Below are 25,784 nucleotides of genomic sequence, written 5' to 3'. Positions count from 1 at the left end.
TGAACTTAACTGATCCCGCTTTGTGCGACGATAATGACGAGAGCAGGATTTTTATGCCGGCGTTTCTTGCTCTTGTGTCCGTCAGTCTCGTCCCTTCTTCAAAGAAGAAGTCCAGTTAATAAACTGCATTTTGCACTCATCTTCCGAACCAACATTGGGAGGCCGCCGTGGTCCCACACTGAATGCATAATGACCAATGGCGTTGAACAGCTGCGGCAACTAATGCAGGGCAAATAGGTACACTTTCTCGCGGTGTGGCAGCTGGACTCAATCGGCGTGGTTGGAGAGATGATGTGCGGGGGTCGCTGCTGCGGGACGAAACGACTCGATAGCCTTCACGCCGACCTCTTCCCGACACTGCCTCGAAGAGGCGCACGCCTTGGCACCCTACAAGCGGGATATATCTCCTGAAGGCATTGCATCTCTCATCACCGCATGCTTCAACAAGTCGATCAGCACCATGGAGGCGGCCGCTGGCATTGTCGGGTTGCTCTCCTTCGCGGGTCAACTTCTCAATGGGCTAGTTAAGTTGAACGAGTACATCCAGGACCAAAGAGAATCCGATATTCGGACAGAGAGTGCGACAAGGGAGACGGAACTTATGATCTCGACGATTACAGGGCTGAGGTCGATTCTACAGAGCGTGAAAGACAGCAATAGCGCCAGCGATGGCACACCATGGGCTTCGCATGTTGTCACCCTTCACACTCAGCTCGAGCGATGCGGCCAGGATCTCGACGACTGGGTGGATAATCACAAGCCACCATCGGGGCCTTCTACAAAACGTCAGAAAGTAAGCGAGGTCTTGCAGAATCGGCGCGTTCGCGCAGTTCGAGCGTTGGAATCGAAGCTTGTGTCCCACAAGGCCCAGATCAGTCTGAGTATCGGCGCTCTGAACATGTGGGTGTCCTTGTCTATGCTTGAAGTGAGGATCTTGGGCTTATGAAAGATAGATCGATTTCTCATCTTGGCCTGGAAAAGTTGGAGCGGGTTCACGTCGATGTGCAGAGTCTTACCGAGTCCAACTTGAGGTCCAATGCCGCAACTCAGGATTTTACCAGGAACGCGATTGCCGACTCAAATGCCAGACATCATGAATTGATGGATCATATATCCGCATCATCGGAAGACCAAAGGAACCAGGCCATCATGATCCAAGAGGAGACTTTGAACCACATATCTCGGATGAGCGACAATCTCTCGAGTATCGCCAGTGTCGCCAGCTCTCTCCAGCGGCTCGTCGGATCATCGCCATTACGACGGAGCGTCAGCGGGTCTGATTACAGTGAGAACCAATTCTCATCACCGCTAGGAGGAGGGAAGAGAAAGCGCCGCTTCTTCTGTGTCGAAAGGGAGCACGGTGACGTCATACCACACTTCGGATTCCCGCGCGCATCGCCCCAGGGTCACTGGTCATGTGGAGCTTTAATAGGAATCGATCAAGCTTTCGCCCGAGTATATAAAAACTTCTCGGTCCGTTGTCTCTTCTGCGACAAGCCTTTCCACAAGAACGACTTCCTCTCGCGGGCGCGGCACCTCGTGGACCGCCACAACTTTTCTGGATGCGATCAAAGCATACTCTATACAAACACAGAGGAACTCAAAGACCATTTGGAGATGGAGCATTCAGCTTCAAGGGGAGCCCTGGATTCTGAAAGCTTCGATCTCTCGCTTTTTGCTACAAATGGATCCGTCTGGGTCGATAGTCGGTATGCGCTTTTGGTTGGAAAGCCAGAGACCGCAGACATTCCAACGACACACGTCTTGCTCAATTCCCAACTGAGAACACTATCATCCGAAACACCATATCTAGCCGATGACCGTTCTGGGTCAGCAAAGGACCATACTTCAAGACCTGTGGCTGGGACGAAGGCCATAAATCGAGTCATGGAAGCACTGGCTAAAGACGTTTTCTCGCCCTATGTCTCTTCACAGAGGCTTCCGAGCATCTTGTATGAAGCAGCCAATCTCGAGCAAGAGTTGATCATCCAATGCAACCGCCCATTGCCCAGGCGGTGGGCGACGGTGCCTGATTGCCTGTTGAAAGCGTCATCCCCAAGCCAACTCCACGCAATGCGCAGCCCCGAGACCAAGGCTGCGTTGAGATCATCGCTTCACCATCTATTTTGGCCCGTGAGGCCAGGTCTGGAACTGAAAAGATACTCTCAGACTTGCCACGAGTGTTCAAATGAAGCGAACACGTACGGCCTATGCAAGAGACATCAAGAGGAGGCTTTGGGGGGCATGTATCCGCGGAGTACTTGGAACTGGTACTCGCTGGACCATACGCTGAAAGTCTCTGCCATCTTCCTCAGACTGAAGAAGTGGACGACTACCATGGAGCGGGTAGATTTATGGATGCTCGATGTTCTGCATAAGTCGGACCACCTCTTAGCCATGTTTCGATGTAGTGCCTTTCGCGAAGTTCCGATAGGCTCATCGGCGGGCTGGGCGTCAAGCAATCCTTCAAGTGGGCATGATCATCAATTCTGGGGTCAGCAGTGGAAATCCGACTTATTGGGTGCTTTCGACAACAACTCGGACCCGCATCATTTCCACCTATCAGGGGAGCAATCAGACGGCGCAGTTGATAGTCGAGACGGAGATTTCGAATTCTTCATCCCCTTGCGACTGAAGACGGAACTGGCGGAAGTTGCCAGAGTACTTGGTTGGTGAAAAGGACGAGGACAAGGACGGGGACAAGGACGAGGACAAGGACGAGGACAAGGACGAGGACAAGGACGAGGACAAGGACGACGACAAGGACGACGACAAGGACGACGACAAGGACGACGACAAGGACGAGGATAAGGACGCAAAAGACTATAGATTGTGCGCATATCACGCGATTTCTAGTGGCAAACATCTTAAGCTAGAGCTCGTCCTCTTCAGGAAATTCAAATTTCGGGGATCAAAAGTCTGTCTCCCGAAGCCAATTCTCCAGTCTCCCAGTCCAAGGCCAATCAATCGCCCGCCCTCCCTCGGCGTCAACGGTGAAGTTCCCATAGAAATCGCCCACGTCCACTCCCTTCAGTCTCGGGATCTCCTGCTGCACGATAACACCCGCACGCTCCGTCGCCTCAATGTCATCCAACCGAACCTGGCGCGAGAGCCGTTGGCCGTCGTCTCCGTCGTACGCGTTGCCACACCACGGGCCCCCGTCGAAATCAAGGTACAAGTCGGCCGAACGCGGAAGATGGAGTTTCTTGAGGTTTGTAAGGGAAGCGAAGGTTCTCGTCATGTTCTGTTCGGAAAAGCGTTAGCCCTATGGTGGGATGATCAGGGTAGAGATTGTGTTCTTACTCGAAGTGTCTCCCCTGGGGGTGCAATATGCCCATGGGTCAAGTGACCAACCCAGAGCTCCTCGAGATTTGGCAGGACTTTCGGGATGACTACAATGTTGTCAGTGTCCACCGATTCAAGCCCAAATCTAGAAGTCTCCCAGATGACTTACGCTCCGTCATCTCAACTTGTTTATCCCACCGAATACCCCCCAAATTCAGACTCTTCAGTTCCTGCATCCTACCCAAGCTCTCCAACCACACAAGCGGAAACTCTCTCCAGTCGTCCGGCTTCGAATCATACCAGTCATCCCCCTCAACCTCCAACATCCTCAACCTCGGCGTCGAATCCCGGATCCACGAGGCGTACATATTCGCCTTCAACTCCTCGACAGACCTCATCTCCACCCCCTGCCTGTAAAACTCCTCCCGAAAAGCCGCGTTCTCATCCCATCCCCGAATCGTCCAGTCAAGCCTCCTCAACCCCGTCATCCCGTCCATAACCTCCGCAAACAGCCCCGGCAACTCGCCAGGCGGGAGGACGGGCTCCCCACGGTGCGCAAATATGTCCACCTTCAGCTCCCGCACCTCCTCCAACGCCCTCGGACACTCCTTCATCTCCAGCAGACGGCTGCGGGCGTTGGCCCAGCCGTAGCGATCGATCCCGACGCGGTTGTTATCGATCTCAAGCCGGTGGAAGAGGTCGCTGGGTATATCGAGCCCGTTGAGCTGCCAGTCGTGGCTGCATTCTGGGTCGTGGTTGCTCGAGGCTATGACGTCTTTGAGAGGGGTGCAGAAGACGGATTTAGGGTCTTCGAGTTTGGAGAGCTCGTCGGCGTGTGTGGTGAGCCACGGGTGTCGGGTGTCGAGGATGAACTGCGGGATCTTTGCTTTAGGCGTGGTGTCGGCTTTGCGCCAGGGGAGGAGGGGGGTTTGCCATGCTGCTGCGAGACCTTGGAAGAGGAGGGCGCAGGAGAGGATGAGGAAGAGTGTTGATTTGGTTTTCATTGTGGTGTCTTGGGAATCAAAGGAGGTTGCCAGTGATCTAGAGACTGGGTGAACTGAATGCCATCCTGACGAACCATCGAAGTATATTTAAGCATATTTGCGTCGTCGGACGTGTCCAGTCGAATTGTGGCTTCAGCCCAAAAAGGTCGAATAGACAATGTTCACCGAAGAAAACGTGTTCAATTTTGCGGTAGGTCTTAGAAGTTCGGGCGAAGGATTAGTTGGAGTCATCTCATCGCCCGACCGTTGCTGTGCCGCGGCACGGGCGCGGGGCCAGGCATACCAAATCCACATCGAAGCCCGGAATAGAGGACAGATATCACCATACGAATGAGTCAAAAGTCAAGCATCGAAGCATCAAGAAGCTTTGCGACAGAATTGGGGAATCAAAAAATCATTAATGCAATGGATATCGTGCTCTCACATACAACCACCAGGCACAGAGGCCACCTTGCCTCAACCAGTACCAATGTTTCCCATTACCACCCCCATCCCAAGAAACCAGGATTTTCTAACATTTGCAATCTCAAACTCAGTATTTCCATCCCAGGCAGAAATCATCTGCCGTGATATATGTTCCATAAACTACCCGAAAGTCTTGCCGGACTTCCGGGCCATGTGCGTCGTAAGGAGTGTCCGGGGGGTATCATAGCCATTCAAACCGTCCATTAAATATTCAAAAGCCCTTCAATGTGTTTACCCACCCATAAAACATGCTGAATTATTCATTATTCTTTAAGGAGTGTCGTGAAGTCTGTCGTTGTATCATATCTCGCCGTTGTCTTTCTCGTGAAAACGCTATAATGATGATCGGCTCGGGGGCCGAGAGGGAGTGTAGTGAATGATGAAGCAAAATAACTTTTCCCACCTGAATGTATGAATCCTTGAAGAAGTTGAATCAAATATGTGATCAGAAGGAATGGATGGAAAAATTAGAGGAGGAGGAGAGCCGCGATCGGCGCCAAGATGGTGAAGAAGGTAGAGGTTACGGGCTTTGCGGCGGCAGCCGTGACCGCAGGCGGGCCGGTTGAAGTGGAGCTCGGCTCGGTGACGGTAGATGAGGCACTAGGGGCAGAGGATGCAGCTCCGCTGGTTTCGGAAGGAGCAGTGGTGCCCGACTCCGAGGGGCTTGATGCTGACGGGCTGGAATCAGCTCCGGTTGTCGCAGATCCAGTAGACTCCGCGGCAGATGACGCAGAAGAGGCTGTGGAAGCTGAAATCGAGCCAGTTGCCGACGCACTTCCGGAAGCAGTTGCACTGGCAGTTGCAGTGGAGGTTGCGCTTGCCTCGGTGGACTCTGCGGTAGACTCTGCAGACGATACGCTCTCAGATGCCGAAGCTGTCCCGGTTGTTGTGGTTGAAAGCGTGGCCGATGGCGCGGTGGATGCGGCCGACGACGAAGACTCGGACGCGGAGGGAGTCGCAGGTGCGGACGAGCTCTCAGGGGTACCAGAGGATGTGGTTGAGACGGAAGTGCTGGTGGCGGAGGCAGTAGTCTCAGATACCGACGAAGGACCGCTGGTTGGCGAGGACGTAGGCGTAGGAGTGGACGATGGAGCCGTAGTGCTCTGGGCAGATGTGGTTGTAGAACTCTCGGTGATAGGCACGGGCGAGAGGCTAGTTGCCTGACTTATCTGAGTTTCGGTGGTGACGGTTGGCGAATTTGTCACAATCGGCTCTCCAGCAGTGGTAGTTGCTGATGTGGGGGACGAGCCGGTACAGTAGTCAAGGTACTGCTGGAACTTGGGTGCGAGGTATTGCTGATTGGTCAACTTTACATCGGGAGCATTTGCCTCAATGCACTGCTGGCAAACATCATAACCGTCCTGGAACGCAGAGGTAGATTCACAAAGGGCGGACGACTTTCCAACACTCTGCGCTTCAGTGTAGGCATCGTTGCAAGGGGAGAAACAGACCGAAGGTACAATCGTGTCATCGCGCTTGCGGAGAATAGCACGACGCTCGTACGTCTTTCCCGGCTTGTGGTGATACTCATCGTCGCTCTTCACAGTGCTTGTAGGAGCAGGTGCAATAATAGCGGTAGCGGTTGTTGAAGCCGGAGGGAAGTGCGTCAGCGAAGTTTGCGAGGCCCAGTTCCCCGTTGTAATGGTGGTCGTCTTGTACTTTCCGTGCTTCTTGTAGGTTGTTGTGATAACCTCATACTTGAAGACATCGTACGAAAGACCGAAGGCCTCCGGGTTGAGGTTGAAGTAGCCTTCGTTGGGAGGGATGTATCCTGTTTCGTTCTTCTCCCAATCCAGGTCGGACTTGACGAGCTCTGGGGCCTTAACACAGTACTGAGGCTCACAGACGTATTCATTGATGGGAGAATCGGCCCACAGGTCGCAACCTCCGGGCTTGGGAGGATTGCAGACTTGTCCGGGTTTGCAGCCCCAAGTGAGGTCCGACTTAGGGTTATACGTAGCCACAAGTCCAGGCGCGTTCGTCGGTGCAGGGCAAGCCTGGACGTCTGTGTAGGTCACTGTCGTCGTCGTGGGAGGAAGGGTGAGAGTGATTGGGGGCACAGTCACAGTCGAAGTCACCACCGATGTCGGGCCAGGAATCACGCTGGTGAAGGTCGTTCCATCCTCGGTAATCGTAACGGTAGATGCCGGGGCAGTCTCGGTCAGAGTGGTAATTACGGTGGTACCAGGGAGAGTGGTTGTCTCAGGCGGGATAGTGATAGTTTCGAGGTCCGTTGTAGTGAGAGTTAAGGTAGTGCCCGGAAGGGTGATTGTAGTCAGCTCGCCAGCAATGGTTGAGATGATTGTTGAGCCAGGCAGAGTGATTGTCTCAGGGGGAGAGGTGATGGTGGCACCAGGTCCAGTGACCGTTGCAGTAGCGAATATTGACGTGGGAACCGTCACGGTAGACGCCGGTAAGGTGATCGTGGTGAGAGATCCGGAGATGGATGTTGTCACCGTAACTGGCGGTATGGTGATGGTCGAAGCAGGAAGCGTGATAGTTTCTCCAGGGCCTGTAACTGTTGCGGTCGTGGGCACGATGATGGTTGATGCCGGCAAAGTGATTGTCGTGAGGGAGCCCGAGATCGTGGTCGTCACAGTGACCGGCGGCAAAGTGATTGTGTCTGGTGGAGAGGTGACCGTTGCTGTTGCCGTGCGGGTATTGGTGCGCGTGATATACGAGACGACGGGGACCTTGGATATGATGGTGGTAACGTAGGTTTCCACTACAGTCGTGTAAGAAGTCTCCCGGATAGTGCGGTCATTCGTGACAGTAACAGGAACAGTGACAGGGTAGCTGGTTGAGACTGTGATGGTGTCGTAGAAAGTCTTCGACACGTAGATGGTGGTTGAATCGGTGTATCGCTCAGTCTGTCGGTCTGTCACAGTGGCAGTCGCAGTGGCAGTCTGGGTCTGGATTTCGGTGTAAGACGCCGTGATGGTGATTGGCTTCGTGTAAGTCGTCTTGCTAATCCAAGTAGACACACTCCAAGCTGTCGTCGTCGTAGTGTGGTCCAGCGTGATGGTATAAGGAACGCTTGTAGTGTAGACATACGTCGAGACGATGGTTGTCGGTGTTGTGAAAGTCGTAACAGACGTCACTGTAGCTGTGCGGGTAACAGGCTTCGTGATAGTGGCCGTGTTGGTCACTTCTTTGGTCTTGTCCTTGGTTACAGTCTGGTAGTCGGTTACTTCCTTAGTTTTATCCTTGGTGATAGTCTCGTAGTCCGTGACCTTTTGAGTCTGAGTCTTGGTGAAGTAGTAGTTGCTGGTCAAGACCTCCGTCGTCGTGAAAGTGGTTGTGATGTACTGAGTGACGCTCGACACCACAGTCACCGGAATCTCAGTTGTCACGATGTGTTTGGTGGTGAAGGTTGAGACCGAAGTGTAAACCTTGGTAGCGGTCACCTCCTGAGTCTGTGTGACAACTTGGGTGCGGTCCTTGGTCTCCGTGTACTTTTGGGTTTCGACTTCCGTTTGGACAATAGTCGTGGGATACTTTTGGGTAACTTCAACGGTGGTTGGCACCGGAACAGTCGTATATTCGGTGATGTACTCTGTTTTTGTTGTCGAGGTTACCACCGTCTTGGTCTCGCAGATCTCGTGGTTAGTCCGCTTTCTGCCGTACGTGGGGTACCCGGCCGGTTCTGAAGTGGTCGGCTCAGGTACAGGTTTGCAGCTGAGATCAATTAGTACTAAGATCCACTAGTATAGAGTCTTGATCCTGTAATCTGCACATTATACATCCGATGCCAGCTCATAGAAGGTTGGGAGCTAAGACAGTGGATGATGGGATTCGGTCATCTTCCCACTAGCGACTAATGACCCGAACCGTAGACGAATAAGCGTAGAAGATGAGGTTTTCACTTACATGGCAACTGTCGTCGTAACAGGATACGAGGTGACGCTGGTCTTCACTACGGTTGTCGTCTCATAGTCAGTTGTGGTGTAGGACTGGGTGGTGAAGACTGTCTCGGTGCATGTGGTTCTGTATGTTTGTCAGAAAAATCGCCCTATATTCTCTGGTAGAGGCAGATAGACTCACGTGGTTGTAAGAGTGGTAGGCTTCTCCGTGGTGACAGTGGTCTCGATCGTCTTCCAAACGGTCTCCGTAGCTGTCTGCGTCTCTTTAACTTTCTCCGTGACAGTCACAGTTTTCCCCCAAGGGCACTTGGAGCCCCAATGCTCGCAATCATCGGTGTTGGTGTTGTAGTCCTCAGTCTTCTTCGAATCAGTGGGTGTTGGCTCTGGCTGGGCAGCGTACGACGACGCAGGCCCAGCGACCGATTCAGTCTTTGCTGGGACTGACGACACCACCTCGACGACGGACTCCGGCGTGGGTGAAGGAGTGTATTCAGCAGAGCTTGCCGCATATTCCGCCGGAGACGAGTCGTTTTGTCTGGCATGTATGCCATCCTGCGCGGCGGCATTGGCGGCCAAGGTCCCGAGGACCAAGAGTGATCTCAACAACATGATGGCCGAGTAGCTGAGGTGAACGAGAGGCTAGTTCCCAAAGGCGCCCACAGTCAATGGTAGTATGCGATGCGACGATCGACTAACGAGTGTGGGAGGGCGGCCTTTGAAGCTGGAAGGCGCGCTCAGAGGGTGCCAGGTGGGAGTTGGGGGCAGGACAAACTCAGGCGAGCTGGGAATGGTACCTGGGGGCTCATATGTATGTACGATGGGATGCAGCGAGGGGAAGGGAGGCTGAGAGCTGAGTTGGCGAGGCAGCCTTACCTGAGCTCAGAAGGAAGAGGGCTCCGTACAATGACAGGAAAAGATTCCCCGCTAGCTTTAGCCAGAGAGAGCAGTCCGTACCCCGTAAGCTAGCTGCGTGGTGTCCGCTCGGCGGGACCTCCGTCCGAGATGGTGTTGACAAAGATGGGTGGCCTATGAGCTGGGCATATAGCAAACCTCTCTCTCCCTCTCTGTCTCTCGCTCGAGCAAATGGGGAGGGCGTTAACTAATTAAGCCAGCCAGCGAGAGGCCGAGGGCAGGGAAATGAGATGACGAAGGAATCCAGCAACATGGAAGCTAAGCTCTAGACTCCTCGTGTACTGACGTGCCACCACCCTGATGGGGGCGTGCCTCGGACGGCAGTCGGGGTGAATGGAGGCGTGGACTTCTACCATGATGCTTCACTCGAAGATCATTGGCGAATGCAAGATCGGGACAAGAGCAATGGGGTACAAGAGGCGACAAAGCCGGTGGAAGTGGGTATCGGAGGAGGGGCGTGGCCGTGTGGGAATCCACCAGGACCCTGGCCCGGGGCTTGCGAAGATGACGGCAGGGGTGTTGGCTGGAGATGGCAAGCTACTGCCTTGAAAGGCAAGCAGCGCCCGACTCGAAGTTGGATGGGTCTCTGTGACAACGGCACACGGGAACGGCTCCGGAAGTGTCGTCGCCAAGATCAATAAAATGTGATGGCGACGACATGAACACTTGGGTACGCGTCCCGGAGGAGCAGCGCCTCGATACGGCAGTGTTGAAGGCTTGAGATGTCAACAGCGAAGTGCGAAGTTACTTGCAGAGCATCAGGCTGGCATCATGGCTGCTCCAAACTCCCACCCAAGAGAATCTACCTAGCTGCGATATGCCGCACGAGGAACCGACGCGGGTTGTGGGTGATCGCCAGGGTTGGGCTGGAACTGTAGCAAACTGGGACCAAGTAGAGGTCCGCAGTGAAAGAGGCGAAAACGAAGAAGAGAAAAACGAGAAAATGGATCATCAAATCGTATAGAGTGAGACAGCAGAGACCACGGCGTGGTGGGTGGTGAGCAAGACGACTCGCGACTCGCTCTGGTTCCCGTCCTGAAGCCTGGCCACATGGATGAGGTCGGGCGGCGTGGGGAGGCATCGGCCGGCCGTTGTCGTTGTCGTTGTGCTTGGGTTGGGGGCGGGTGGCATTGGCAAGGGCCAAGACCGAAGAGCTTCCTGCACGCCCAGGGGACTTTTGGCGTGGGCCACGGACATGACTGGTCTGCCCTGGTCCCGCTCGCGCAAGACTCGTCCATCACGCTGCAAGCCAGGGTTAACTGCACATGTATGCCTGTGCTGTTGGATCGGTCTAGGTCGGAACGGGCAGAACGAGGTGGATATGATAAGTAACGTAACAAGTAACTCTTCAATGAAGAGGCGTTGAACCGACAAGAATTCTGGGGCCTAGACGTGTCGGGAAAGCAGTAGGGTGGTAGACATGCGGGATGCGAAGCGCCTGCGACGGTTGAGTTTCGGCGTGGGAAACAAGATTGAAGATCATCGACCCAGGGACGCAGACGATATTGCTTCCAGATTGCCAGGCACGGAAAACTTGTTGGTCAAGGTGCCAGAACGTGGCAAGACTCGAATTAACAAGAGACACGAACCCGAGCAGTTGTGCGACTGGCATGGCTCGACGGCAGCGTCCGAGTGTCCCTTGCGGAAGATCAATTACCGGGCACAAAGGAAACAGGCTGCCATCGAGTCGTCCAAGATGCTAGTATCCGGTCGATTGCAGCGGGAAGAGGGGCTGTGAGGCAATCCAAGTAGCACAGCATGAGCCCAGAGGTGCCACTTGTGCGCACTGCGAGGCGATTTGAGAGAACAATTGGTGACAGAATTGTGTCTCAGGGAGATTTCGTGTGATGGGGTCGTATTGATGCAATCATCGGCGATGCGGTGCAAGCAGCAAGGAGAATCCGGGGCAAATTGGCCATGCGCCTGGCGATGTTGTGCCGTCTTGCTGTCGTGGACGTAGCCGTGAATCATGACTCGATCTCGACCACTGCTTTGGACATCTTGGAGGCAAGGCTGGTGACAGTGTAAGCATAACTCGGTCTCTGTCATATGCAATGAGGTATTTGTAAGGTCTCAATATTGAACATGGCATGATGCATGGCCGGATTCGTGGCCATTCTGCAAGTGCTGATTGCTCGACCCATTGAACAGAGCCATGACATCGCCGTACATGGAAGTTTCTTCGTGAGATCCTTGTCGTGAATTGGATTCAATTGCAACGAGGGTGGTTGGGATGGTCAGGCTGAGGGAAGGGCGGCCAGGTGGGAAAATACGTGAAGGAGAAGAAGTCAGCAGAGAAGGATGAGATGGCCAGGAACAGGGGACAAAAACGCACTCACAATAGGCGTGAGCTAATCCGAATTAAGCTTAGCATCTCAGCATGGGATTTTCGCTCCTGCCCTATGAGAAGGACCGCTCAGAGCGGGCTTTCTTCTTTTGGCCCTGTTTGCTGATCTAATACTGGGGACGGAAAGAGGGGTAATGGGTGAAAGTGGGTCGCTTCCGTCCGTGCCTGCTCGTCTTCCAACCCGGACTTCCCATTGGTGCAAACGACGATTACCTCATCAAGCTAGACTGGGAAGAGCCTAGCTTCCCGGCCGCCGTTTCTCGCACTCTATTCTCCCGTCCCTTCTTCCCGCCTTTGTCTCTTCATCCACCATCGATCAATGTTTCGCTTCCTCGGCGAGGACCGACTTCGAGGCTTGCCGCCACCTCCGCACCCGATGACCCCATCTAGATGAGAACGCCATCGGGTCTTTTCCAGGTTTCGCTCGGTCTGTGGCATGATTGCCCGCCTGTGGCAGGCTGGCTGCTATGCTCATCAACAGGATTCATATTGCGGCATCGCCGCCAGAGTCTGGTGGTCGTCTTACGGTTCACCGACTCTTAATATTGTCCAGGATACGTCTTACTCGACCCATCCTACAGGGCTGACACCGTCATCCTACCACACTTTATTTTAGTGAGCTTCTGGCTCTGCCTGTTCCTGACCTAGAAGGCTGGAGACTCGATGCTGGAGCTCGCCCGAGCTCCCTGGTCCCGATCCTGGTCGCAATCCACTGCCCCAACTGTGCTGGTCCCATCCAGGCCTTGCAGCTCTGCTTGGCGGCTCGTCTATTGACTGACTTGCAGATACCTTTCCCTTGTTTCGACCACTGCCACCACACCACCATGTATGCATGCTGATGCCGGGTCCGCTGCGCCCAAGAAGCTCATGAGAGGCACAGGCAGCAGCCATCTGAGTCCCGCCGGCAGAGCAGACTTTTGCTTCATTCAGGCTCATGACCCCGAACCATGCCACTGCCGTTGGTGCGCTGTCTCGCCTGTCGCGCAAGTCTGGGTCGCCTCAAGTCTCGGACTACTTGCCGCGAGGAGTAAAGACAAGCACTGGTGCTGACCAGATGCTGTGCTAGAGAAGTCAAAACTACAGCCAGGCAAGCAACCACGCATCATTGGGGAAATTCCAATTCTTCTCATGCGGCAAACTCCCGAGGAAACTTTCTCCCCATTTAGCCGACAGGGTAGCATGTTTGTCTGCCACGGCAACCAACTCTTTGCTCTTGATTCCTTGAGTTGGTGTGGCTGGTTCGTCCCAACAAGTGTTGACAGAAGCCAGCTGTGTTTATGCTTACGGTCGTCCCTGTCGGGGATGCGGTATCGCTGCCGTGTTTCCGCACACTGAGCACTGCCTACCTGTGCCACACCTATTGTTGCTTCGATGTTGGTGCTGCGCAATTCGTTGCTCTCATCAAAGTTTACACGAGGCAACACACAGCGCAAGCTGTGGGAGCGATCGACAAGCAAGACACTTCTCGCTTGACGAGAGAGACTTCTAGCCAGACACAGGATACCTATTCCAAGGCGAATTGCACTTTCCTTCCTTAGGATCAAGCTTAATGGCCATGGAGTTCACTGATTAGCCCACAGCATGGTGAGGCTGAAGTCGCCATGTTTCTGCGATCGGCACCAGAACCAGTCGTTCTGCTCTGGCATGCCAACCCTCATCCCTCATAACCCACCAATCATGACGAGAGCTACTTCCACACTCAAGAAAGTCGGTACGAGCTTCTTGTCCTCGTGAATGGCCCCATCCGAGAGTCCGCCGAGCCCGACCACCTGCCTTGTCTAGGGCCCGGAGACTTGCATAAGCACATCGCATCCTCTACTACCCTCCATCTTCTCGGTTGCCTCCTCCAGTCGTGCTTCACCCAGTGGGTCCAGCCTTACACACACACTCTGAGTTGGGCAGTCGGACTGACTTTCTTTGTGGCAATAATCTTATCATTGTCTCTGCCGGCTCGTTGGACCCTCTCGTCGTTTCCCGTCGCCACCGTACCGATCCGTTCTCTCGGGCATCTGGTGAAGGCGACACTGCGGGGTTCAGTCGATCTCGAACGTGTTCTCGAGCCCTCCGTTTTCATCTCCCGGCCAGTTCTCTTTGAGAATCAGATTACCAATAACCGAAGCAACTTTTCTGAAGTTTTCTCCCAATCACAGGCACAAGCCGGCCCAGTCAGCCGCAAGAGCCTCTCTGCAAAACCCGACCCATCTTTCTTTACCTGGGAACTCCTAACCGCACTCGAGCCATCATCCGCTGCTCTGCTTACGCTGACCTCCCTCGCTCTGCTTCTTTCTCGCAAGGCCCCTTGCCACTCGCTGTTAGTAGTGCGGTGCTATCCCGCCCCAAATAAGCACCCCGAGCAGCCGCCATGCACTGAGACAGCGACGGCCTGCGTGAATTCTTGCATTACGCCTCAAAAGTCGAACAACTCAGGCTCAACGCTGTGGAAATGATGGCTTTTACGCGCTCCGTATTGTTCGCGGCCTTGATCAGCCTCACGGCTGGTCAGTATGAAGGATGGGAGCCCGGACAACTGAGTGCAAGCATGTGCTACTGGGAAGCACCTAGAGGTGCGGAGCACCTGTGTCTTTTGATGCAGCAGAATACTGACGACACCTAGCTGCCGTTATTCGCGACACGCTCTGGATCGATGGCGGAGACTTGGCCTGGACGCAGCAGCTGCCAAATGAAAATCAGGTTTCTTCATTGAGTGAGTCTCGTTGCGTTTCCATCAGGATTGATAGCGACTGACCTGCGCAGACAACCCGTTCGGGCTTATGCTTTCGTTCAACTTCAGCAACCCATTCGATCTAGACACTAACCTCACTAAACTGATTCAAACTACATCAAAGGCGCCCGGTGGATCCGGCCTCGTCGGTAGTTACTCCCCTAACAGGATTGATGGGGCTCTTCTCCATAACGATGCAGAGTTCTACCTGTATGGGGGTAATCTTCAGAGAAGGACAGATGCTTCAGAGGCGCCAGACGATTCCAAGGTTGTTCTATGGCGTCTCTACGACTATGGCCCAGAGAAGCCGCTGTTCAGGAACGGCAGCGACCAGCAGACCTTTCCCGACGGCGTCTCGCCGTTGGTGACCTACGGAGCAGGAGTCAGCGCTCCATCCGAAAACAAGGCGTGGTACATCGGCGGCATGCGTTCACCTGTCTGGGGTGAAATCTACCGGACCACCAGCAACAAGTCCAACGTCGCCAACACGACGTCAAGCTCTCTCATCACCCTCGACATGTCAACACAGCTATCCGAGACATTCTCCAATAAAACTTTGGAAGATTTCAAGCCAAGGGCAAATCCATCAGCAGTTTGGGTTCCCGTTGGAAAGCAAGGTATTCTGGTCGTTGTAGGAGGGGTCACGTATCCCGAATTTGCGAGCGGCGGCCTTGCAAAATCTACGAACCCAGACCGCAGCGCAAGTTCTACGTCGCTTTCAGGGTTTAACATTTATGCTGACAGCCGATACAGGCGGAAGAAAGTCCCGAATTCACACAAAAGATTGATATTTACGACATTTCTGCGGACAAGTGGTATCAACAAGAGACTACAGGCGGACCTGGCGCTGTCACCCGAGGATGCGCCGTCCTTGCCACGGCAGCCGATCGCTCCAGCTTCAACTTGTACTACTATGGCGGCTACCCTGGCATTAGCCTCAGTGAGGGCTTCAGCGACGCCGTGTGGGTTCTGTCCATGCCGTCGTTTCAGTGGATCAAGATTGATGATGGCAACGAGCTCCACGCCCGCGCCGGCCACCAATGCGTGATGCCCTACCCGGACCAGATGTTGGTCATCGGGGGATACCCACAAACATCAGGTGCTGGTAACAGACCCTGCCTCCAAAACTTCTTCCATGTCTTCAACGTCTCGAGCGGAAAGTGGCAGGATAGTTACAGTCCCAGCAAGTGGTCCAACTACACTGTTCCTACAGACGTCCAGAGCAAGATCGGCGGTAATGCGCAGGGCTCGGCAACAGCCACGACCCCGGTACCGTCAGGCTGGGCTGATCCGAGTCTCTCAGCTGTCTTCGCCGCCGAGTACACCACAAAGATCAACACATGGTATCCCTACACCGAGGCGAAAGAGACTGACCGTCCGATCGTTGACGACCCAGGCAATGGTAACAACAGCGGCGGTGGTGGCGGCACTCCGAAATGGGTCGCGCCCGTTCTAGGAGTTGTCTTAGGTCTAGTCTTTATCACTGGCATCTTGGTCGGCTTCTGTCTTTGGCGTCGTCGTAAGGTCCTCAGGCAGGGCAATGGGACTGCGACCGCCACCGACGACAACGGATCACGCATCATCTCCTGGATTAGAGGCCAGCCCAGTGAGCCGGCCAAGGCTCCGACTGTTACGACCGAAGAGACCCCGTCTACTCTGGATATGGCAGAGGTTCGCACACCGCCTCCTCCCCCTGCAGCTTCTCCGGCGCCTGTTGTGGCCCACGAGATGGCCGATGACCACATTGCCGAACTTCCTGGTAAGACTCTTTCATCGACGTCGGAAAAACAGACTGCTAACTAGCCCTAGATACCTCGCCACGCGCAGAGCTTCATGGCGTAGGCCTCACCCCGGTCGAAATCATCAACAAGCACACCCACTTCGGCACGGGCAACCCCTCCAACCCCGGTACAGCACACCAATCCTCCTACTACGCCTCCGTATCCAGCAACGAGAACGCATCCTCCCTCTCGCGGTCGTCCGGTGTTCTCGGCTTCCAGACCCGCGCCCAGTCTCCCGAACCTGGTCCGCCTTCCCCGCCTGTCTCCCACTCCACCCCAGCCGGTCGCCACGACTCCGATGTCTCGGGTCTCAGCGACAACGAGACCCGGCACCTGAGGCACATCAGCCAGGCGACGGTCAGCTCGGCATCATCTGGCGGCGAGCAAGAGGTTTCCGGCGCGCTGCAGGGTGCTCGTGGAGTCCCCGCGACGGTACCGGAGACGCCTACACCTGGTATTCCTGAGACACCGACACCGGGACACCCGAGCCCTCTAAGTCCGCCGACGGGAGCTTCTGATGGCGAGGATTACATCTCGGCGAGGATGTTGCCGGTCAGCCCCGCTGGAACGGGCACGCTAAGGAGGAGTATGTTCCACGAGAGTGAGGATGATCTTGGGTCCAAGAAGTAAGGAATCCGAGGATATTCTGGCGGCAATTTGCAAATGAGGATATGATATTTAGATATTCGTAATTTATTTCCTAATTCCAATCTTTTTGGGTTATTGACGTTCCAGTCTCATCGCTGCATGTGTCGAACAGGTTCTCTCTCGTAAGGTAAATACTTGAAGCTGGGTTGTCGTACCATCCAGACTCTAGTCCCTAGTGTTGAAGTGGAATTGGTTCTCTTTTCCTTTCTTACCCTCCCGAGCGCAATGCTCTCGACGAGTTTCTCGCCATGTAAATAAGCAGATAGACGCCAAACTGCAGCACCACAACCCCTACCATCAAATAGTCAAGGCACACCGGCACCACATCCCAAGGGCAGACGTAAAGGTGCGTGAAGGGCGCCTCCCAAGACGGCAAGAAGATTCCGATGGTGCCCAACAGACACGCAATTATAAGAGCGACGACAGTCGCGCGTCTTAGTGCGTGGCTTTGCGCCCAGAGCTCCGTCTGCTCCAGCTCCATGCCCAGCAGGAGAACGAGGGCCGCCTGGATTGGCTGGTACACAAAGAACCATGTCATCATCTTGACGAACGCCCGGAACACCACGTAGTCGTTGAACGCGTAGACCATTAGCAGGAAGTTGAAGCCGACGAACAGATGCACCGTTGCTCGGGACGATGGAGCATCCCAGCATGCGGTGATGTCCACCAATCTGACCCACTCGATGGGCTCTTGTCGTGCGTCTAAGCCCTCTGGTTCTGAGGCTTGTATTTCGAGAAGGTCATCCGAGCAAGTGCTCGTAGCGCCACTGCGCCTGGTATTGGCGGCGTCTGCTGGTTCTTGACATGGATTATTGGTCAGTATATCTACCAAACCTGGGGGCCTGGGAGAATTCAAGAAGAGGGGTCGCCACACGGAAAACGTACCCGGATTGAAGAACTGCTCAAATACGAGGCACAATGGACTTATGAATAGCACCACGGCGGCAACTTGCCCAAAGCTCCAGCTATTCTCATCCTCGGGGCCTTCTGCTCGTACGAATAGCAATTGTTTCAGACCCCATGAAGCCGTTATCACGACCCAAGCGACCTGTGAAATACTTAGCAACGTTCCGTACCTCCTAAAGACGGCGAGGGGTGGGATGGAGGAGGTAGTTACTACACACCTCAGCAAGAAATGAACTGCACAGCTCCAGATACAAGCGCCCCAATATCCACGAGACAGCCAATGGACGAGCGATGGATAGCGTATACAAATGATGACCCAGCACACGACGCAGGCCAAAGTTCTCCCCCTTCACTATGACAGCCAACTTGGATCGTACACACGACCTGTAAAAAGAGGTCCAACGGAAGACCCCACGGCTCATCTTCACCGTTCTGATGATCAGGCCAAATACCAGCATGGACACTGAAAAGGTCGTGTCTGCGAGCATTGCTACTTCAGACACGCTTCCGTTTGAAAGTTTCGACTCGTTGAATAAGCAGATTGCTCTATAATCGGTGAGTTTGATTCTGTCGGAGCTGTCCATCTTCACCTTGATTGGGGTGTTGATAAACATGGCCACGCTCAGCATTGTGACGACGCAGGAGATCAATACCAGTCTCCATATGAAGCGCTCCGCGTGGTTTGCGTAGTAGGTTCGGAGGTGAGATAAGGCTGCAAGGTGCGCCACGGATGAGAACCAGCTAATAATATTCTGTATCAGCGTTCCTGGCTCTGCGTTACTTTCTTCTAATAAATTGTAGGGGGGAGATTTACGCAGTGTAGACAACTATCATCCAGTGATAAGCTGAAATGCGAGGTAGCTTGCGGTAGCCGCTGATCAAGACGGCGAGTCCTGTGGCGATTTGGATGTCGCTCATCGCGAGGATACACTGCTTCAACGTCAGAACTGTATCGGAAGTACGCCATAACGCTCCGTCCAACTGTAGAGACTATCGGATAGCGAGCAAATGCCATGCCTTGTTGAATCCTCTTTCTATAGAGGAATCTCCTCTTTCATCTAAAAGCCAAGCAAAACTGACGCCGAGGGTCGAAAGCGCCCATCTAACCCTGCGCAAAACTGCTACGTCGATTGCGTTTGGTCTGTCCTGATTCTTCATGGCTTGCCCTGGCTTCCGGAGCGGGTCAAGCTTTGGGTCAAAGACGAAGACGTAGTAAATAATTAGAAGTAGGATCATCAGACAACCAGTTCCTACGAAGCCAATAGACACCTGATATTTCATTAGTGTCATAGAAATTTGAAGGGAGATGAAGAGCCCGCTTACCCCGATCCCACTGACATCAGGGTCGGACATGTCAGAGGAGTCTGGGGGATTTTCGCAGTCTATCATCATGTCGGTCCCTTGGACGTAACCTCTTGACTGACGGAAGACCAGTTGTTCACGTTGGAAATGTGCAGTTGACAGGGATGGTTCACAACAAGAGCAAGATGCAGCGGTTGAGATTGCAAAGCATGATAGCCGTCCAGTGGCTTAACTGAGACAGGTCTGCAAACCCACCCCTACCCGAATCAGCCGCACTAGAATGCAAGCTGACAGGCAAGATGATTAGAAGAAGCAGGAATGTTGTACGACCGGGCTAATAGAATTTCGTGAGAATGTGTGAGACACGGACGAAAAAGGTTTTGCTATCCAGGCGGATACTTCTAACTAAGGCGGATAACTACCTATGTCATGGGGGATAATCTGTTTCGCTTAAACGGTTCTACTATTACTGTCGTCTCTGTCGTCTCTGTCGTCCTTGTTCCTATCCCTGTTCCTGTTCCTATCGTCGTCGTCGTTGTCGTCCCTATCGTTATCTTTGCCTACTACCGGCCTGAAGAGCAAAACTTGAGTAAAAGTGAACTGGAAAGCGAGAGCCCTCTGTTGGGACATCTTCCTTTTCTTTTTGAACCAATCGCACTTATGAGGGCCCTCAGAACTAATACGAGCGAGTTGAAGGAGCAGCATCTCAGCTGATTCAAGCAAGTCTTTCATGTAGCTACCACGCAGAAGAAAACTGATGTATGAAGAACTTAAAGGCTTTCACTGATAGAATTTTGCCCATTAAATTCCAATCTCAACGCAAACATCCCATTTTCTTTTAGTAACTCTTGTGGGCCAGGAAACCTAACACAGTGACCACCAAAGTCGCTGATGTGACGCAAAAGCTCGCTACACCCCAGCCGCCCGAGAAGTCTGTTTTGACAAACCACCAAGTGAATCCAAGTGCGATGCTGACGATTATCATCAACACTGTTACTACGACAATTATCGTTTTCCAATGCCAATCTTCCTCGAAGTATATACCCCAGCCTGTCACAGGTTTGCTGGCTTCGCCAACGAGTTGAGTGTCTCTCTTCAAAGGCATGTAACAGAGACCTGAAGTTTGTCTCGTATCGAGACAACCTGGGTGTTTGAAGTGATGTAAAAGGTAGTTTCTCTCCATTAAGAAAGGCTCTGTCGGAGTTTCTGGTATGTAGCGATAGGCCGAAAGTGCCGAAGAGTCTGGCCAGCAGCCGCACTCGAAGACTGAATCCGTTGGACACGTGTTGGAGTGCCTATGAAGTCCCTGGACGAAGTTGCTGAAGTCTACACGCAACTACATAAATGCACATTAACACACACACACGCAATGCTTTCACCGAAGCAGGGAGGTTTGTCCAAATTCTCACCTTGCAATTTCCTATCTCTGAAACGGTCCTCAAAGTGAGACGTGAGACCAGTTTTCTCTCGGCATCATATTTCTCCCGGAGGAACCTGAAAAGGGCGTTGTCGCTGTTCAATTTCGATGCGTCGACGTAAGCATGGCGTAGGAACTTTGCATATCCATCCTTTCCGGCTTCTATGCTGAACAAAAGGAACAGCAGATTTCTTCGTGAGCCTGTAGCGTTCTGGGATTGACATGGAGAGCGTGCCGGGATTGGGTTATGCAATGGAATACCGGTATTGGAGGCTTGGCCGCGACCCAAAGCGTCCCTTGCCGCAGCTATTGCTGACCTTGTCCGGTCTATGGCAAAAGATCCCCAGCTCGTTTGTTGACGTTGTTGCATGGAAGAATCAGCACGTCCCTGTGGCCTCGATCTGGCGAGAAATGCCTTCACCTTTTCCAACTGCTCCATTTCAAGCCCTCGGTAGTCGTCATAGAGCCTCTTACCACATGACTGTGCCTACGTCAGCATCTTCATCTCCGCCGTGTTGGTCACAAATCTTACGCAAGTCCATCGGATGCGCGTTGAACCTGGTTGCGGCGCCGGTTCCCAGAAAAAGTCGAACCACTGTGGAAACCAACTTTCGACAACGTCAGGTAGAGAGCGCCTCTCATACGGGGCCTCTATGGCACCGCCTAAAAGTTGGCTTTGAAGGTCTTCTGACTCCTCCGCAAGCTGTTCCTCGGGATCACTATGCAAACCATTTGTTGGTTTGTCCTGTAGTCCGGGTATGTTTGCATCTTCAACGAACAGAGACTGAAGACTGTTCTTCAGAGTAACCAGGTGCTCACTATTCAATATGAAACTCTCCACCTCTTCTCTCGTTTGAGAATACTTCCGATCAAGTTCTCTTTTGAGTTCTTCTTCAAATGCTGGGTCGAACTGATCATCATCTTCAGAATCGGAATCGTACTCTACGCTCTTCCGAGGTTGCCCTATTGGTGCGTTTGGAGCTCGGCCTCGTTGCCACATTTCCATGATGAACTTGGCTTCCTCTTCCTTTGAAATTGGAGTTTTGTCAATGTTCAGCTGACGGCGTGCAAATTCTGGATCGCAACGCTGCCGAACCGCATTGGCAATGTATTCAGCATCACGCTTGATACGTCTTGAACATGCCTTTTGCTCCAGAGTGTTCGAATCGAGACCCAGTGCCGTTCCCATCATTCTCAGAGAGCGTCGCAGTCTTGCTGTCATTGTCTCGCCTCCAATGCCATGAAGCCGAAGCCCGGTTTCGAATATGTCGATGACGCCTGATTTGACGAGAAACAGACTGGTAATAGCCTCACGAAGGGCTTGAGCCTCAATTGCTTGAGCTGAAGATTGAGAACTCAGACTTTCTGTGTCTGAAAACACGCTCTCTACTTCGGAATCTATTTCGACGACGTTCCCCGCTCCGTTGCCCGCGACTTCGGGGTTTGCGCTAATTTGCGGGACTGGGCAAGCTTGAGGCTCAGTTATAGAATTTTCTGTTGTGGCGAATAACGGTCCCGATGGAGGCTCTTCTTCGACATTTGCCGGGTCTTCGTCAAACATCTTTGTCAATACCAATGCTCGTGGGTCGTATACATCGCCTCCGGGAAGATTAGCCAGTCCTAGCTCTGGATGCTTCTCATAAACGTCATCTAAGATGTCGTATATAGAAGTAAAGTAAGCTACCCGCGGAATTCTTTCATCGCCGTTGTGTACGTTGCAACCCCAGACAGTGCCTATCAGCTGTTGGGATGCTTCGTCTATGATGCTGGCTCCGGTATCTCCGGGCATTCCTATTCCTTCTGTATTCCAAGCTTCTGAAATCAATCCTGGCAATCCCCCCATGCTTTCGACGAAAAGTTCTTCAGTGCGTATGTCTGTTGAAGAGTGTCTAACAGACGCAGGACCTTCACAGACCATCGCGTATCGTAACCCGCTGCTTCGACCAGTTGTTTGCACAACTCTAAGCTGTGGCATATCTTTGAGGAAGGAAGTGACCGTTCCAGAATTTCTATTGATCTCACGCTCGGGTGGCACATACCGAAGTTCGTTTCGTGCGACTGCCATACCATCAAGAACCTCGAATAGAGCCCAGTCGGTGATCACCCTAGGCGTGTAGCCTTCATGCCACGGCCAGCGGATTCTCTTCATATAACTCGATTCTCGGCTCGTCATATAGGGTTTCCCAGACCAATACTTCAGGACACCAATTTCTGTCGGTGTTTGTCCAGGCCTACAGTCCAACTCGGCGGGGTGAACCAGTATGACATCTTGGGGTACTTTGTCGCCAGAAAAGACATCCTCGAATAAATGTGCCGAGACCAGCCAGTAGTACTTCCCGGAGAATTCCAGCATAGGACCTAGAGTTGTTGCACCGCCAACACCTTTCACCCCAACAGAATCCCCCAGGAACACCAAACCATGTGACTGCGCGTTGACTGGAGGATCCCACGCATCCTCGGAGATACGTTGACTCATCTTGTTCGAAACTTCCACAGTCTGGTAGCCTTCATGGACCTCCGTTGGTGCGGGATGAGTTGCAAGGCTGTTCTCAACAAACTGAGATGGATAGTTCTAAGTCACGGCCCGGATAAAGTATTTACTTGCGTATAGCAAAACATTCTCAAAAGAAATTTGAAGATGGGATAGTCGGGAAGTCTTGCGGATTCGAAAATTGGCTCACAAGAACCTCACTTGAAGAGGGGTTCAGCTAATCAAATCGCTTGTTCAAGGGCCAGAAGCAGGCTGGCGCAGCTTTGTGTATTCATTGGCCAACAAAGATGGCCGTTACGAGGTTCATGTCAGCCAGATTAATCAATTATCTGCCAAGTTGGTCACCGTACAGCGGGGCGATGGGTCGAAAATCCATTTTCGTAAGCCTTCTTTCACTGGTACAATGCCTAACGTTGGTCGTGACATTGGCTTGAATTCAATGTGTTTGGAGTCGTAGCATCATCATATTGTTATATGCGTGCCTTCATACCCTGAGCTACATTTAAGAAGCGGACGGGCAGAAGAAGCAGGAACTTCGATGAAAGTATCTGGTTGAGTCGTGCTTCGCGTAGTTAACCAAAACTGTGTCATGGGTAACTTGTTCAACTGTCCATCCGTACTTGATCCCTGTACGGTGAAGCGCAGCATACCAGGTCTGCACGTCAGTATTGGAAAAGCACAATCATGAGAAACAAGTTAAACGAATCGAACATGTCAGTGATGCGCATGAGCCATATTCATTTCTCATCTCTTCGCTATTTCCTCTTTGAATCATAAAGTAACATTACACCCAACATGCCGCGGGCAAATCACGCCTCGCTCGCTTTACGGTGCTTCTCCCGGACAGAGTTTGCGGAAGAGCTGATGCTAGCCTTTGACGACGAATGCCGCAGCGACCTCTCCGCCACACTCTCGGCCCCGGACCCGCTGTCTGTACGTGTGACGCTGCTCTCCCGAGCCAGTGGCGACGGTATATCGGGCGTGACGGACCTCGACTCGATGTTGGGGCGCTTCGCCTTGGACATGGACCCAAGCTTCTTCCGCCTCTTGTCGGACGCGTTGGAACCCGTGCTGGCTTTCCTGCTGACGGTGCCGTCTCCGTCGTCGCCGGGCATCGTCGCGACGGAGGGCGTGAGGCTGCGCGAGGAGCTCGTCGAGCTGCGGCGGTGCGCGCTGGTGGTACTACTCCGGCGTCGGTGCTCGCGCTCGATGGCTGCGGCGCGGGGGTGGATCGTGGTCTTTTCGCTGCTGTGGCGGGAAGGGGAGCCGGGGCGGAGGGTGTTGGCGCGGTCAACACGGTGCCAGGGGAGCCACCAGAAGATGCCCCAGCGCTGCTTGGCTACCTGGCGATCGCGTGCGGCGAGCTTCTTCTGGATGAGGGCGCGGCGCTCGTTTTCCTTTTCCCAGTACTCTGTGCGGTAGATTTCCCAGTTTTCTCTAAATGTCGGCGTAAATGGCTTCGCGAGCATGAGAAGCTTGACGTAGTCGCCCCCTGGGGCGAGATCCTCCTCGTGGCCACCCTTCTCTTCGTCCTCGACCAGGATGGGTAGCGTGGGGTGGTTGTCGGGGTTGAGGCTGAGCTCCTTTTCGACTTCGCGCAGGATGGACGGTTCGACATAGCGGTAAGAGGAACTCGCGGTGTGGGAAAAGAGGCCGTAGGTCAGGAAGAAGCCAATGGTCGAGCCCATCTCGGCCCACCAGGGTCTGCGGATGATGACCAGCTTGCAGTTGAAGCCGCGCAGGCCGCGGTTTGAGATGGGGAACCAGCGTCGCGGCCAGCGGATGCCGCGCTCCCATATGCCAGTAGCCCAGACGAGGATGGCGGTCATGACGCCTCCCATGAAGCAGATCTTCTCAAAGGTCTCGACGCCCCAGTAGACGGAGCCGCCAACGCCGCGGCCGTCCTCGCGCGGGGCAAAGAAGAGGGCGTAGCCGAAGCCGCATATCCAGGCGGTGAGCAGGGTGAAGAAGAATGTGTGATGGCGACGGCGGGCGCGCAGCTCGAGATATTGCGCGCGAAGGGAGGCTTCGAGGATCAGGAGGTTCAGGTAGACCATGGACGGGGAGCTCGGGGTATGGCTCAGCGGGTCGGTCGGCTTGCCAGAGTCTGGTTGTACGCCGGTGGTGCCGACGGGAGACTTGGACTCTTTGCCCGGAGGCGGAGCGCCTTTGACGATGGAGTCGACGTCGGCCATGGCTGCGGTATGGGTGCGTCCGAAAGGGGGTGACTGGGTGTGGTTTTCCCCCTTCGGCGGTGGTGGTCGGGGTGCGGTGCGGCGGTCAAGAGGTTCGATCGGGACGGAATTGGAGGTTTTTGGAGGGGCCTGGACCTCGGCGGCAGGGGCGTCAAGAGATGTACGCAGGCATGCGCGATGGTATATGCGCAGAAGATGTCGGACTGAGGTGCAGGTGCAGGAGGGAGCAACGACAAAAGCTGCAGCGCTGCACTGCCCTTGGAGTGGGAGGAGGAGGGAAGAATGTGCGGTGTCGAAGTTGGATGTTTCTGCCGGCGAGACAAGGGCGGAATTGGACGGCGGTGGTCAGATGTCAGACACTGGACGGTGGACTGCCCGCCAGAGCTGCTGCTGGCCTGCAGGTGAAGTGGGCTGGCTGGCTGGCCGTTGGCTTGTGCTTGCTGGCA

The 25,784-nt window shown here is 53.8% G+C and overlaps 6 protein-coding genes across 6 annotated transcripts; 2 read left to right on the top strand and 4 right to left on the bottom strand.

Annotated features, from left to right (window-relative positions):
• Window positions 1–460: 460 nt before the first annotated feature.
• CGGC5_v005578 (uncharacterized protein) lies at window positions 461–2,876 on the top strand (the record flags this gene model as incomplete). Its single annotated transcript, XM_032030480.1, has 4 exons — window positions 461–900; window positions 954–1,709; window positions 2,638–2,832; window positions 2,873–2,876. 4 exons carry the CDS (start codon window positions 461–463, stop codon window positions 2,874–2,876), a joined length of 1,395 nt encoding a protein of 464 aa, XP_031890253.1.
• A 35-nt stretch (window positions 2,877–2,911) lies between these two features.
• On the bottom strand, window positions 2,912–4,289 carry CGGC5_v005577 (uncharacterized protein; the record flags this gene model as incomplete). The annotated part of the gene is made up of 3 exons (XM_032030481.1): window positions 2,912–3,244; window positions 3,304–3,392; window positions 3,455–4,289. 3 exons carry the CDS (start codon window positions 4,287–4,289, stop codon window positions 2,912–2,914), a joined length of 1,257 nt encoding a protein of 418 aa, XP_031890254.1.
• A 932-nt stretch (window positions 4,290–5,221) lies between these two features.
• On the bottom strand, window positions 5,222–9,226 carry CGGC5_v005576 (Agglutinin-like protein; the record flags this gene model as incomplete). Its single annotated transcript, XM_032030482.1, has 3 exons — window positions 5,222–8,432; window positions 8,625–8,741; window positions 8,799–9,226. The coding sequence occupies 3 exons, from the start codon at window positions 9,224–9,226 to the stop codon at window positions 5,222–5,224; spliced, it is 3,756 nt and encodes a 1,251-aa protein (XP_031890255.1).
• A 5,189-nt stretch (window positions 9,227–14,415) lies between these two features.
• CGGC5_v005575 (Kelch repeat-containing protein) lies at window positions 14,416–17,009 on the top strand (the record flags this gene model as incomplete). Its single annotated transcript, XM_066151475.1, has 5 exons — window positions 14,416–14,440; window positions 14,491–14,580; window positions 14,631–15,229; window positions 15,352–16,357; window positions 16,408–17,009. 5 exons carry the CDS (start codon window positions 14,416–14,418, stop codon window positions 17,007–17,009), a joined length of 2,322 nt encoding a protein of 773 aa, XP_066009286.1.
• A 226-nt stretch (window positions 17,010–17,235) lies between these two features.
• Window positions 17,236–18,562, bottom strand: CGGC5_v005574 (uncharacterized protein; the record flags this gene model as incomplete). Its single annotated transcript, XM_066151474.1, has 3 exons — window positions 17,236–17,825; window positions 17,913–18,075; window positions 18,152–18,562. 3 exons carry the CDS (start codon window positions 18,560–18,562, stop codon window positions 17,236–17,238), a joined length of 1,164 nt encoding a protein of 387 aa, XP_066009285.1.
• Window positions 18,563–23,952: 5,390 nt separating this feature from the next.
• Window positions 23,953–25,338, bottom strand: spo7 (Sporulation-specific protein spo7; the record flags this gene model as incomplete). Its single annotated transcript, XM_032030487.1, has 1 exon — window positions 23,953–25,338. The coding sequence occupies one exon, from the start codon at window positions 25,336–25,338 to the stop codon at window positions 23,953–23,955; it is 1,386 nt and encodes a 461-aa protein (XP_031890048.1).
• Window positions 25,339–25,784: the final 446 nt, after the last annotated feature.

Source organism: Colletotrichum fructicola (assembly GCF_000319635.2).
Source record: "Colletotrichum fructicola Nara gc5 chromosome Unknown KSG_Nara_v1_contig03, whole genome shotgun sequence".
Taxonomy (NCBI): Eukaryota; Fungi; Ascomycota; class Sordariomycetes; order Glomerellales; family Glomerellaceae; genus Colletotrichum; species Colletotrichum fructicola.
Note: the sequence above shows the minus strand (reverse complement) of the source record. Positions and strands in the feature narration are given on the sequence as shown.